The 16,056-nt window shown below is 32.3% G+C and overlaps 1 protein-coding gene across 2 annotated transcripts; it reads left to right on the forward strand.

The window, feature by feature from the left end:
* The first annotated feature begins 11,487 nt into the window (after positions 1-11,487).
* On the forward strand, positions 11,488-14,246 carry LOC140967922 (transcription factor bHLH123-like). Of its 2 annotated transcripts, none has more exons than XM_073428715.1 (7): positions 11,488-12,055; positions 12,201-12,810; positions 12,965-13,078; positions 13,215-13,280; positions 13,413-13,472; positions 13,570-13,620; positions 13,709-14,246. In XM_073428715.1, the coding sequence occupies exons 1-7, from the start codon at positions 11,745-11,747 to the stop codon at positions 13,859-13,861; spliced, it is 1,365 nt and encodes a 454-aa protein (XP_073284816.1). In that variant the 5' UTR covers positions 11,488-11,744; the 3' UTR covers positions 13,862-14,246. The 2 variants fall into 2 exon arrangements, with proteins under 2 accessions (XP_073284816.1, XP_073284815.1); XM_073428714.1 differs by having other exon boundaries at positions 11,489-12,055; positions 13,413-13,478.
* Positions 14,247-16,056: the final 1,810 nt, after the last annotated feature.

Consider the following 16,056-nt stretch of genomic DNA (forward strand, 5'->3'; position numbering starts at 1 on the left):
AAAATTAGATTTTGCAATAATTATTAACAGCGTACATTGCACGCTACAGATAATAGTATTAACGGCGTGCATGTGCACGCCGCGGATAATAAGATTAACAGCGCGCACATGTACGCTGCGGATAATCTTAAACTTTCAACAACTTTGAACTTTGCAGCGTGCAATGTGCGCCGCGGAAAACGAATTTGCGCGTTGCGAAAAGCCATTTTTGTTGTAGTGTTTTCAACCAATGAAAGAAGTGTTTAATCTAGGTCCGATCTTTAAAAAAAAGGTGAAGCGTGTTTAGTAGAAAAATATAAATTCTTGACAATTTAATTTCTTTGGTACGTACGTAGGATAATTAATACAGTAGATTGAGTTTAGATGATAAAATTGTTGTTTTATTGGCTTTTTAGATGTAAAAATAATTTTTCCTGTTGAAACAAGAACTAGAATATTAAAATTCATTAATTATTTTGATTAATGTTTTTTTTAAAAAAATNTTAAATGTATCGACAGTTTTAAAACCGTCGCTAAACTTAGCGACCGTTTAAAAACTGTCGCCTATAAATTTAGCGACGGTTATAAACCGTCGCTAGTAGCGACGGAATTTTAAAACCGTCGCTAAAATTAGATTTTGCAATAATTATTAACAGCGTACATTGCACGCTACAGATAATAGTATTAACGGCGTGCATGTGCACGCCGCGGATAATAAGATTAACAGCGCGCACATGTACGCTGCGGATAATCTTAAACTTTCAACAACTTTGAACTTTGCAGCGTGCAATGTGCGCCGCGGAAAACGAATTTGCGCGTTGCGAAAAGCCATTTTTGTTGTAGTGTTTTCAACCAATGAAAGAAGTGTTTAATCTAGGTCCGATCTTTAAAAAAAAGGTGAAGCGTGTTTAGTAGAAAAATATAAATTCTTGACAATTTAATTTCTTTGGTACGTACGTAGGATAATTAATACAGTAGATTGAGTTTAGATGATAAAATTGTTGTTTTATTGGCTTTTTAGATGTAAAAATAATTTTTCCTGTTGAAACAAGAACTAGAATATTAAAATTCATTAATTATTTTGATTAATGTTTTTTTTAAAAAAATAATAAAGCATCTTAAAATCGTATTTATCCACGTTATTTCTTCGAAATATCATATTATAAAGATATAATACAATTGTTCGTATTACTAACATGACTTGAACGTGGACGTGGAATTTACTTATCTCTAGTAAAAAAATATATAAAAAAAACTAAATCTATCTTAATAAATTAAAAAAATTATCCACAATCAATGAATTAATCTCGAATTTGAGATCAATAAATATCATAAGCTCAATTTTAACTATCATCAAAAGAACTAAGGAACACGTGTTTGATGGAAAAACATACATGATTATTACTCATGAAAAGTAGGATATAATTTTATTGTCAGCTTTAATGTCAGTACTTTAGCTTGTACCCTTACAAGTCGTTTCACTTGAGCAATAGTTAATTCTCAAAAAAAAAAAAAAAAGGAAGCNAAAAAATAGATATTGAATAAGAAAAAAGAATCCTCGCTTTTTCCTTTAATTTGTCTCCGGGATATTTATATATATGTTCTCGTGTTATCCACTAGTTGGAAACAATATTAGTGGATATCACACAGTACTGCATCATTTTCCACAAAAACTAAAGCCAGTTTTGTTGACAACTTTTCATTCTTTGTCTGTTGCATTACTGATGGATCATTAATTTCCAAATTCTTTTTTCTTCATGTCTATTATTATTATTATTATTATTATTATTATTATTATTATCTAAATATATATATATATCTTATGTCAGCATTGGGATAAAAATATCTGATTTGAGAACTCCGCGACAAATTATGTATGCATGCATATGATAAACAGCGTCTAATTAGCGAACATAAATCTTTCATTTTCATTGAAAATGTGAAGTTACTGATGTATAATAAAATCGAAAGAAAAATTATGGCCATTGAAAATGAAGACTTCATGAATCAGCAGGTATATACTAATTTGGAAGGAAAAATATTCAAAATGTGGCCGAAATTAAGCTTAGCTTTCTTTTCCTCTTAGCCAATTTGATCCCCTTTATTTCTTATCAGGTGATTTTACTGAAACATGGAAAGAGTGATAGATGGAAGTGATGCATTTCGTTTCAGACAAATGGGTTTGGTGGGATTTATATATTCTGCGCTGTTCTTTATCCTCGTACTGTGTATACATGCAAATTTGTCGGTCGATTGCTCCAAATTACTGCTACCTTCATTATACATAAATATGTCCTGTATCGAACAATTATTACTACCTACCGTCAAGTTTGGGGAAATGAAAGCAGATGTGATGTAACATATTCGATCGGTAGACCAAACGTCCATATATATTTTTTGATTTGAGTGCTAAAAGTTCGATTTTTTTTTTTAAAAAAATATATTTTAATTTTGGGTTCTTGTCTTTTTTTTCTTTTTTTTATTACAACATTCGAGAGAGGGGAGATCGAACCCAGATATTAGCTAATCCGACAGGAGATGAGACCACTGGGCTGCAAGCCTGATCTCGGGTTCTTGTCGGGTTCTTGTCTTTTGAATGAACAAAAAACAAATAATGGGAGAGAAAAGTTTTCCCCCAACATTGTGTCCAAACGTCTATACATATCACCCAAATAAGATATTCAAGTTTATAGCAATGAATGACCTTAATTATAGTCATCAATTAAAAATTGTAGATTAGCATGATTTATTGTCGATATTTATGTCAAAAATTGAAGTATTGATCAATAACTAATAATGGCAACTTGCTTGAATGGCTTTTTACAATATGATGACCATTCGAAAACCCTACAATGAGGAGGAACCTAAGATAAGTAGAAAAGAACATAAAATGACCATAACGAATGTTTTCTAAACTGCCAACATTCAAGAATAAACCAAACCCTAAATGACCTACGTTACCAAGAAATTATTGCATTGTAATTAAATAAAATTCCCATAATAGGAATTAAAGAATACCAAGAATATCGATGGTAGGTGGGCTTTTCCATTAATTACATTTGATGGAAGCATTTTGTTATGTGACACATTTGGTGTCAAGCCATGATGATTAATGTTTCCTTATAACTTGATTAACTAATATATTGCAAAAGAAAACGTCCAATTCAGGGATGAAAAAAGAGAGAGTATAATTAAAAAAGAGAGAGTATAATTAGAGCGAGTTGGATATATGTTGAAGCATTTGGTTTTAAAAATAGGGAAAATTACTTTTAATTTAAAGTAATTTGGTCGTGCATGTTTTCTTTATTGCGGTTTTGGTAAACTATGTTGTTGAATTTCACTTTTAGTCCGATATTTTTGTTTATTTTTTTTTGAAAAATGTAGTCTTTTTTTGACTTGATGCTGACGTGACGCTAATGCAATACTGATGTGTGCTAATGTGTATATTTTCACATTAACACTCACAATTATAAAACGGTATTAAGGGATTTTATAAAGTCCATAAATTTTAGAATTACACAAACATGGTATAAGTAGTTAAAAATGTAATTGAAAGTTAAAAACAGTTCGTTGAGAGACCAAATTAGTAATAGAAAAGGAAATTTTTTTTAAAAAAAAAATGGCCTTGGGGTGTGGTGACAAATTCACATGGCGTTGACAAAAGAATAAATGAGTTTGTCTATAACTTTACACGGTAAGGATTGGAAGACTCGTGATGGCATTAAGCGTGGCCCAAATCTATATTTTTCATTATGGCCTAACATGTAGCGAGAGAGAAGATAAACCATTAATATAAAGTAAGAAAACATGAAAGATAGATAAAAAAGTAACACTACTACTAAACAAATATGTGTTCGATTCTATAAACTCTTTAATTTATTCTCATGATTGACTGCACGTTAATTTAGATTCCCTTTGTTTAGATTTGTCCCAAACTTTCAAAAATCTCTAAATGCGAACCATATCTTCTCTATGCTTTTAGTTTATTTACATCTCGAATCAGAGCCTGATGAGTTGGATGTGATCTACCTTTATGTCAATGGTGTGCGTGGTTCACTAACCCCTTTGCAAAAATTACAAAAAAATATCTCCTCGTGAATGAGGGACCGGCCACGGGGTTTAGGGAAAAATTAGTGGCAGTGTTGTTAAATGAAGATAAGGCCTTTTAGGCCATCGTTTCATGTCGCTAGTTGGGTATACTGATGGGGTCAGAAGAGAACAAACATCCCCTTGACCACCAAAAGTACCCTAAAAAGTGTACCTCTTTTATTTTAGCTCACATTTCGTGTAAAGATACGCCTACCTAGCTGCTCTATAAATTAAGTTGAATTAATGCATCCCCTAAACTTTACTTTTACCATTGAAAAATGGTTTTATCATATAAGACTGAGGTTCTCATTTATCTACAACTCCGTTCACAATACTCGGAACCTAACACGGCGTCGTTGATGAGTTTTCATATATAGTTGTATATCGTGGATACATACATATCATCTATAAGATCCTCGTGTTCGGGGGAAAGAGGTAACACATTCATGCAGAGGTTGAAAAATATTGTGTATATACACACACACAGAGGGACACTCTTTCTTGACTTGAAATTTATCAGTGTTGGTTGGGGAGATTACTGTATTTTCCATTACAAACTGTACCTGTAGGCCATAACTCTAAGGTACTAAAATTTCGTGGAGTTGATAATTCTTCCATGTAAAAAATAGTATTATATTGCCTTAGATTAAATACATTTGAGGAGATATTTTTTTTAACCACATCTATTTTCTCAATTTCCCCGGATGGTAAGAAATAAATATTTGGGCCACCCCACCTTATCCCCTCATCTGGATCGGCCCTCTCTCCGGACCCTTTTCACGACACATGGGGTATTGGGCGTAAACAATGGATAAATTATTTTCCTACATTCGTGTACTCACTATATCCACATGATTGCACAGCGATTATCGGGTCACACGAGCAGGATGGGCCACTTTGGATCTGGCCCATTTTACGGAGGAAACAGCTGTAGCCTTGGCACAGTTTCAGCTTTCTTGAATTCTTCCCACTAATCGGACGTTTGCTCTTTTTGCATTGAGACGAGCTAGCTAGGGGAGTACGTTGATTGTCCATTCACATGATTTTTTTCTTCTTCTTGGAACTGTGAAGATTTTCATTGAGAAATACTTAAGATCATCCATCTTTTACCCACTCAACTAATAGTTTTCAGGTTTTCACGTGTGGGGTGGGGTTCTAAGTGTTGAAAACCTCAAAATGTTCCTGGAAAATCCCATTTGCCAACCGATCATTTCAGAGGGATTGGGAGATTTCACATGCAAAATGGATTCAAGAAAAAAGCCTTTTGCTCATGGACCGACGAGCTGTTTTCTTTCGACAAGTTAAATATTATTCAAAACCTGGAGAAAAGAACTTCACTGACAAAGTCAGCCAAGTCATATATAACAAGATTCTACATTTTTCTTCTCGATCCTTATCACAGGCATTCGCGTCATAGAGTAAGTTTATGCTTCCACGTCTTAAGGACAACTATAGGCGTCCGCCTATGTGGTCTGTGATGAGGCAGCCTCGTCAGATTTTTTTTATTTTAAAAATCAAAATTTGAGAAACTTTTCCAACACAACTGGCGATTCTCCCCCTATTTTTGACGGAACGGGTTAGAATTTGAGGAGAGAAATTATAGATGAGAGAAAGCGAGAGCTATCAAATTAGGGAGAATCGCGAGTTGGGTTTGAGAAGTTTCTTAAAATTTATTGTCATTTTTTTTAAAAAAAATCTGACAAAGTTGTCACGTCGCCTGCCACGTGACGCTGCCCATGTTTGCACATCTTTTAATTTAGTTCATTTTTCAACATTTGTTTATCCCTTGTTACAACATATAAAAGCATTGGTCTTTCTTGAGTTCTAACAATATCACTTCAGGCTTGGCCCGTTTAGGAAAATATGACACTATCTGGGTATAGTAAACTCTTTGCACAGACACAGACAGCCACTAATTTCTAGTCACGGGTCAAGCTTTTGTTGCTCGGCTTAACAAGAAATGGGCCTCGATTTGATTTTACATGTAGTCGAGCCCGTCTTAGAACGTGTTAATTAGAAAATGCAAAATTGGACCCATGAGTGTTACATTTACCTTCTTTGAAACAAACAGTAATGGATTTCTTACCTACTTTCCCCCTTCTAAAATTTTGGGGCAGACCCAAAAGCCCAATTTGTATGACCAACTGCAGCTGTCCATTTCACCCAACTCTTGACAGATTTAGGACGTGAATTTGTTAGGCCCGACCCACTTCCTTAGCCCACAATTCCTTGAAGCAAACCCGTTCCAGTTGGATTTGGGAACGTTTCTGCAAAATAAATTATATTTATTTTAAAATTTAATATAATAGTTGAGTATTTTTAGAAAGAAATTTAAAACTTAAATAAAAAGAAATGCTTGTTATGTTTTCTAAAATATAAAATTATATATATATATATATACACTATTTATTAAAGTTTTTTTGACTCACTATTTATTAAAGTTAAATTTTATTTACTAATTTTGGTACAGCGTCGGTATCCATAATGGGTGCCCAACATATATATATATATTAAAAAATCATAAATATAAATTTAATTATTTGTTTTTGCAATTGAGTTCAACAGCAAACTCATTTCCCGAGTAAGTGGAGGACCAATAACTGAAAAAGAAATTGAAATAACATAAAATTCAAAATGCCCACAACATTGACCTACTACTACAATTCAACTTCCAAAGAGTCAATCATACATAATGCCAAAACTCTCGTAAGAAGAATGTATGTCTTAAACCAGACACGTGCCACTAATTAAATTATTATCCGGTTAAATAAAGAATCTACAAACATTTTTATATAGTTAGGTAAATTATATATAGAGTAACTCTTTTACGAAACAATCTCACAAATCTTTATCAATGAGATAAATTACAAACATTTTTATATAGTTAAGTAAATTATATATAGAGTAACTCTGTTACGAAACAATCTCACAAATCTTTATCAATGAGATAAATTGATTCGATCTATGTTCAAAATGAAAAATAATATTTCCGATAAAAAAATAATATTTTTTCAGAGATCGAATCGAGTTGAACATTCATATCACAAAAATGACAAGTGATACGATTTAATTGTAGTTTTTATATTATATAAATATATACGTACAAAGAAAATGGTAGACATCTTATCTTGACTTAATTTGAAAAAACCCTAGTCAACTTCCAAAATCATTCCAGCTTAGATGGTTGAAATAAAATTGATGTGTGACTCAACCAAAGTGACATATAAAATTCTGCTGTGTCACATCTTGAATTTATTATATATAGTCAAATTATATAAAATTATCTAATTTAATTCATTTGTTTTACTCGTATAATTTTATCTCTGAATTCAAAATTTTTTTTCCAATCCTTCACAAACTTAGGTTGACAAAAAATGGGAGAATTATTTGGTGAAAAGTACTAATTTTTCAAAAATAAAATCTAACACACATCACATCCTAATTCAATATGTATTATTTTAAAATACATTTTCGAAAGATTTTAAATATAATTTTCTTATCAAATACAAAAATAATAAAATAAATTAATTTACAAATATAAACATCGTTTGTCCTCACTCAATCTATTGTGCCAGCTGACTTTATTTTTCATTCAAACCGTTGACCCGAAAAGTGAAAAATTGTGGATCAGAAAAAAGTCTTCCCCCACCCCCACCCGAACCCGACCCGACTCCCAGTTTATTTATTTACATTGTTGCCCTCTCATAAAAAAAGAAAAAAGATCTTACGGGTAATCAATTTCTCTTTGAAATACTTTGCACACCTGTCTGTTTTGTCAGTATTCACACATCAGGCTTGCATCATTATTACCTCATTTTCATGGCAAGATTAAATAAAGCTTGCATTTACTCGCTGTGTTATCAATATAAATACGTGAACCTAGATATATATCAAGCATGTTGGCAGCATATTTTCACATATATATTTGGAGAATAAATGTATTTCATTATATAGTTTTTTTATTATATAGTTATGATATATTGTTCATAAATAAGATGACACTCACTTATTGAATGTATACTTTGAGTAGGTCTCTCGTGAGACGGTCTCACGAATCTTTATCTGTGAGACAGGTCAACCCTACCGATATTCACAATAAAAAGTAATACTCTTACAATAAAAAGTAATATTTTTTCATGCATGACCAAAATAAGAAATTCGTCTCACAAAATACTACATGTGAGACAGTCTCACACAATTTTTTGTCATATACTTTTGATATGATTCATTACATCTAATTGATGAATATCACTTCTTTGGTAAATACAGATGTGAGCACAGTTGATAGACAACATAACAAAACTAGTGTATATATATACACACACGATATCGAAATAAGATAAAACAAGAAATGATTAGGTTGTTAAAATCTTAGCATAAAAATAAAGCAAGTATAACGAGTAATTAACAGCATGACTAGGTATACTCAATTAATTTATAATAATTATATCTATATATATGAATTGAGACGATGACTTAAATAAATGTAAAATAATCGATGGCAGCATCAATATTATATATATAAATACACATTAAAAAACGACTCTACACACACATACAAGTATCTCTGTACATATATATATTAATAGGTTCTTTTTATGTTATGTTAGAAGTAACATTCTCGATGCATTTTATACAATATGTTCATATGAATTTAAAACAAATGAAAGTCAATCAATTTTGTTGTTTTGAAATCAAATATTCATAAGAACAGCTACTATAAAATACATTTCCGATATAATATAGATAAAATCATATTTGAAAGTATTTTGTTTAACAAGATGGTAAAGATTGTCTGTGTCAGATATAAGAGTTGTCTCGTATGTTGTAACACATTGTGACAACATGCATTAAAATAATGCAACACACAAATAAATAACTTAATTAAAAATAACACATAGATAATTATGCACAAGTGTCATTTGTGTGACGCCTCAGTGCAAAATAATAAGTTGAAAAGAAATTGAGTTTACAAAACAATACAAAAAAACACAAAATTATATTTTTTAACAATTCAAAGAAAGGAATTTTTTAAATATTAAAGATCAAATATTGAGTTTAAGAAACTCAATATATCATATAAAGACCAACAAAGTTTTATATAAAAAAAATAATTTTAAAAATTATGTATCACAATATAAGTCAAATTTCCTTTTAATATTAATATTAATTTAATATGTGTGTGAACAAAATCCAAGGAAATAATGATGAAGGTAGGAATGAAATGATTAGGATTTAGAAAAGGATATGATGTAATTTTTGAGTTTAACAGTCGGGATCGCTCTCAGGCTCTGACTCATAGGTCTAGGTGGGACCACATCCACCCGCACGCGCATTTACCGCGTGGACCCCACTCGTTGACATAGCCTAAACACACCCACCCGAATTCAGTCCTTCCTGCTTCGCCACCAACGGCCCGCCGCCACCCCATTCTCCACCCTTTGAGTATTTATTATTAATTACAACTTATTAATTGTTAATACCTTAATTATAATCTTAAATAATTTATCATTTCTTGGTGGAATGGAATTAATCAAATTGACCACTTGTCTTTGAATTGGTTTCTTTTTCTATTTTATTCGTTGCTTCAAAACTTTTGAGCTCCCTCCAATGACTTTTTAAAATAATCTATAATTAAGAACAGAAAATTAAGTGGGAAATTCTTTAATTACGTTTTAATTTTGTCCAAAGTATTAAAATGCATATTTTGCTTATTGTTTCAAACACTAAACATATGTGCTTTAGGGTTTTACTCATGCATATCGTTATAACCACTAAATGTGACATCTTGAGTGACGAAACTATTGGGCAAATATCAAAGTTTTGGGGATCTTGGAGAGTAAGATTCCTAATAATTGGTTGGTTTATTTATAAGAAAATCACAGCTGAAGTCTGTCATTGAACATTATCGTCCATAAAACCAGTAGATAGTAACAGTACGAGGTCGTATCTTTTGAATCACATTATTAAAATAATGATAAAACTTTACTTTTGATTTTATATGTTATTTTTTGACAATTTTATTCATCAAAAATATTGTTGTGACACTACAACATCAACGTGATCACGAAGTCTCGTAGACGTCATATAAGTGCCACGTTAGATAAATATGAATAAAATCGCAAACACAACAAAGATAACAAAACAAGACTGAAATTACGTGACTAATAAAACTAAAAAGAAACTATGAATACATTCACCAAACTACAAAGCCTTCCAAAAAAAAAAAAAGGTCCTAGAAAAGGTAAAAAAAACATAGAAATATGTATGTCCAATAATGGATGCGTGGTCCTCCAAGGTGAATGAAGTCACGTTACTATCGGGCACAAGTTGTAAGATTATTAATGACAAATTGAAACTTGAGTTTATGTTTCCACACACACACATTTCCATTGTCACCAATGGCCACATTCAGGTATTTGAATTTAGATGATGGCTTTTGTGAATTCAATTTGGTGGCATTAGTCACTGACGTTGACTCCACCACTATCTATATATCTCATCACAAATGGGAATTGGGATATTTCATCTCCCTCGATCTGCACAAATTAAGGGAGAGGTCCCCAAAAATCAAATTAGGTAAAAAAAAAAATATATATGCATCTATCATGAACCTACTAATCTTTCCACACGCACGATTATGTCTTATTTTGATCCAAGAAGCACTCAAATCGGAGTATAAGTAAATCGACCACTCCTCAAACGTAAGACTAAATAAATTTATTTCACACTAAATTATCATTAAATCAAAGTAATTGAGTACTACGTTTTTACAAGAAATTCAAACTTAAACAAAAAGTAAACTTATCATGAACGGATAAATCAAACCATGGTTAAAAATAATTACTTTTGGCTTGATTTATTGTCTCTATTCAATTTTAAAAATCTTAATGCATTGAGCAACATAACATGATATTTTTGAAATTAATGATGCATGTAATGAGATAACCAAATCGAGTTATCCAGGTAGTTTATTCAACTAGTAGATGCTTAATTTGATTTACGTACTAAAGTTTTTGTGCATCTTTACTAATGCTTGGTATAAAATATAAAAACGTGTGAAAAACTTAGAATTTTCTATTTACTCATATATAATAATAAATATGGGTTATTCTCAAATAGGATGATTTTGATGTTTGATATACGTACGTACGTAGTTTTGTCAATAATATATAGAATAAAAAAAGTAAGAGTATTCTTAATATTTTTTAAATGTAAATAGATATAGTTTGTATAAGTATTTGTCAGTATGTTAGGCAGAGGCTTTTCAAAACAATAGCAACAATCAAAGTAATAATAATAATAATTATTTTAAAAAATAAATACTATTAGGGATTTGATAAATTACACACAGGAAATAAGTGTTTTTGTATATACATGTAATTGGCTAAGCAGGGAATATGCTTTCAAAATGACCTCTCCTTTCCTTTGTCATATCATCCCAAAAAAAGTCAACCACAAATTCTTCACCTTAATTTCTTCAACTTTATGATTAGTATAAATATTTATACGCTGCAAATCGGTTTCATTTCATTTTTATAAAATCAAGGGTCTAAGCACACAATAACAAATAAGAGACAAAGAGCCTTCAAGCATAAGCTTCCGTGGAGAAGTAGTAAAGGTACAACTCAAAGCAAGAAAATTCTGATAATAATTTGAGAAACAGGTCTGTAGATATGTCAGATGAATTTCATCTGGGAAGGGGAAACTGGTGGGATTCAACGAGAAACAGAGTTGACGATACTGGAACAGCACCGGCTTCGGTTTCTGCGAGGTTAAATGCGATAGCAAACTACGAATGGCCGACAGATATGGTGGACATGAAATCTAGGTCTGCCATTGAACCCGGAGCTGAATCCGGTGGCTCTATGGTGGTACAAACTCAAACCTCCGCTGCCTCTGGAGGCGGTGTTTTAACTACTCCCAACTTGCAGATGATGGGATTAGGCCTTTCTTCTCAAGGCATGGACTGGAACCCGGCTATGTTGTAAGTTTTATATGCTCTATGTTTTCATGATTTTCTGGAATCATAAATTTTCATTTTCATGGGTTTGATGCTATTTTGTACTCGAATTTTGTTTGTGATTATGGGTTTAATTGGTTTCTTGTAATCTTGTTTATGATATATAAAGTCGAGGAGAAAAATCTGAGAGCAGTTTTCGTTGTATGCTGCAAGAAGATTCAAATACCAGTAATTTCCTGCAAGAATCAGGGACTGCTGCATCTTCGCATGAGCCTTGGCGGCACAAACTTTATACCGGTGTGTCATCTGAAGATTCATCCGCTAACGATTTTAAGCAAATAAATAGGGGTTTTACCTTAGATCATCAGTCACAGTATAGTTCTCAGGCCAACTCCAATGACAGTACGATAACATCCCAGAATCTAAATACCAGCTGTTATCAGGTGGATTCTGCTGCAGCCTACGGTTTATTAATGTCTGAAAACCAGCCGCAGAACTACGAGAATCGATCCATGAACTATCCTTATTCGCCGAGTGGTTATGGCCACAACCCAAGTGAGTTGATGCCCCCCTGGAATAAATTTCCTCAATTCCTGAGAACATCGCCACCAAAACATCCGCAGCCGCTGCCGCCCAGTGCTGGCAGCAGTCACTTGCATTTCACCAACAACACTCCTTTCTGGAATGCTTCCGCCACCATGAATGATGCTCGATCTGGGTTTTTTCCGTCTTTACAAACGCAGATTCCCATAGCTCCATCCTTTGATGAAAAGCCGAAGGTAAAAAGAAAAGAAGAAGAATCTCTACGTAAATTCATACGAGTGATTTGTCATAAAATTAGTACATTTACCATGCTTCACAACTCTAGGGTTTAGTCCAATAATTATCTTTTTTCCTTATCGTCTCATATTTTGTTTCTTTCTCATTTTCAAGAATACATTGGAAGTTCTGGATTCGGGTACAACAACGAAGAAAAACAACACGGAATCGTCATCAAATAAAAGAGCTAGGAATGAAATCCCTTCATCGTTGCCGGCTTGTAATAAGGTGTTATACATCACTGATCATGATATTTGACGAAGATATTTAGGAAACAAGTTGAATCCTAACATCTTAATCCTTTCTGTATACTTCAAAACAGACTAAATGACATTTATAAACACATAACTTTGCTCTTGATCAGGTGAGGAAAGAGAAAATGGGAGACAGAATAACTGCACTACAACAATTAGTCTCACCTTTTGGAAAGGTAACTAATTAATTTTCTGAAAAATTTCATCACTTTCCCTCGAGTGGATTCCACTAATCACTTTTTAAATCTTAGTAGCAAACAACAAAATGCTCACATTATTAATCTAACTAACCAAATGCACTTTCTCAGACCGATACAGCTTCGGTGTTATCTGAAGCCATTGAATACATAAAATTTCTCCATGAACAAGTTAGTGTAAGTCCCATTATTTCCATTGTAGTTTCACAAGGAACGTGTAAAGTTTTGGTTAACTTCATTAATTTGTTGTGCTTGTGTCTAATATCAGGTCTTAAGTATTCCATATATGAAAAATGGAGCTCCAGTTCAGCGCCAACAGGTACACTACATTTCTGTTGCTTCGCTTTGCTAGTCAATAAAATGAGACAGATGACATATAGTATCTTTCATCACGTATATTTTTGCAGATTTCTGATAAATCAAAGGATATTCCAGAAGGGCCGCGACAAGATCTTGGAAGTCGAGGGTTATGTTTAGTACCGATTTCCAGCACCTTCCCTGTTACTCAAGAGACAACGGTTGATATTTGGACTCATACTTTCGGAGGAACTTTCAGATAAGCTACTGTAACGAGTCAGTATAACTGGTCACGAAATTCATAGGAAAAAAGGTTTTGTGACCAAGTATACTGATTTTACTGCATTTTTCTGGTCAGTAAAAGCCTGATTTCATGGGGTGTTAGCATATTACACTTCTCAAACTCTAACAAAGTAGGATAGGAACATGTCCTTTATCAATTCAGGTGATGAAAGAAGCGAAAAAAATTGCGGAAAGCAATAAAAGGGGAGGATTAAAAAGAGTTGGGCCATGGCCGGCGACATCCGGCCAAAATGATATGTGCAGCTTATATATATTCGACCAAGAATATTTGAAATTATTGTATGCTGATGATCATGATATTTGAACGAGTTTTGTAATAATTTAAGAATAATTATATATGTTAAATTAAGTGTAGATTAGGATTGATTAATTTGATAATTTGTAGCTGAATTAAGAACAAGAGAATTAAGTGTATAAAGGAGCTTTTGTTGTAGATGAAAGTGTTATTTGCATAACTTTAATCTTCTTTGGTAAAGACATGAAAGGAATAATGAATTTAAATAAAAGAGTGTATCAGTGTGGGGAGATCAATTGATTGGAAATCTCACTTTTGAATTGTTTATATGTCTAGAATATGTTGGTGGAAGTCAGAAGCTGGCCCAGTCGCCCCTTCCTTTTAGGGTTTTCTTATTTTATAGTAATATTATTTCTTGTAATAAATAAAATAAAATAGAAAAAGCGATTCGAAACTCAAATACTTTATTTTGGGATTTTAAAAATATTAAATTGTATTTTTCTTTATATATTTTTTTTAAAAAAAAGGAACAATAGATTTTAGTTTTGTTCATGTTGAATGTACTCATGATACCCTTTGTGCTTTGCATCGAATGGTCACATTGAATTCCTTTCATTGGAAGGTAAAGCGACCTTATACGATAAACGGACCAAGAAAGTAATCCAGTGTATATAATTCGTATAATCGTTTATATAATGAAAATTATATTTTTTGGATGTCTACATGTGTTAGTTAAATTTCATTTTTCTTACAATTTTAGTAATTTTTTTTATCAGAATTGTTGACCTGACGCTGTATATATTAGAACCACATCATAAGTGTATGGATGTCACGTCGAAAAATGACAAATTGAAAAAAAAGTTAACAAACTAAAACTGAAATTTAACATCATACCAAATTAAAATCTCAAATAGATATAAATACAGGACCAAAAACATATTTTTTTCATTATTTTAAATGATATATATAATTNTATGTGTTCTGGCGGACAAAATTGCAACTAATGTCAATCTATTGCTAGTATTTAGCATGAAAAATTCCCACATCCGCAAGATATGACAACTCCAGTGAATCGAATATATATAGTTTTGAGTACATATTTTTGTATAGGAACCAACATCTAGGCCCTAGCTATCAAGTATAGTATGGAATATAATTTTGTGGAAAGGGGGTAGCCTTATTTAGCTTTACTTAGAAGCATAAACGAAGACAAAAAGAAAGCATCTTGCACGTTGAACATCGACCATGATTAGAGAGAAGAGCATCATCATTGGATCAAACATTAATTAACTCTGTAAACATCAAATTAAGATCTTGTCTTCTTGGTAATAATCTTTGCTTTTAATTTCGACGATTATATAGTTTGTACGTACGTTCGTTCGTTTGTTTATATGATCTTTGGACTTCAGGCGCTTTGTATGATAAAACGAATGTGTCCCGTCCAGAATCATGGATTCAAAACTTCGACAAGTATGTATAATATTATTTATTAGGAAAATGATAGAGCAAAATTTAAAATTTTAACCATTATATTCCTACCCCTTGTGCTTGTGGTCTTCCTTGTTGAGATTTACAGGGAAATGGGGTTTGAAGTGCTGTATGGACAAGTTGGCTCCCCACACCGAGTATAATGATTGTTTGTCGTTAGTGCAAAATGTGTTTCGATCATGTTGGCAAAGACGTCAGCGGAGAATTTTGAGCTAAGCACAACTACCGACGCAGCACCGATGCTAGGACTTGACAAAAATTCTTATCTTATTACCAATTGTTAACACAAAATAAAGGTAGCACTAACAAAGAAAACTCTATTAATAAGGTCAATGGGGGGAAGCGCATCATTTTTTAATGGGTACGAAGCTTCTTTTTTTTTATATTTTATTAATTTATTACATAAACTTTACTTTCACGAAGAAAACAGTT

This window comes from Primulina huaijiensis, unplaced genomic scaffold (genome assembly GCF_012295235.1).
Source record: "Primulina huaijiensis isolate GDHJ02 unplaced genomic scaffold, ASM1229523v2 scaffold30059, whole genome shotgun sequence".
NCBI classification, from domain to species: Eukaryota; Viridiplantae; Streptophyta; class Magnoliopsida; order Lamiales; family Gesneriaceae; genus Primulina; species Primulina huaijiensis.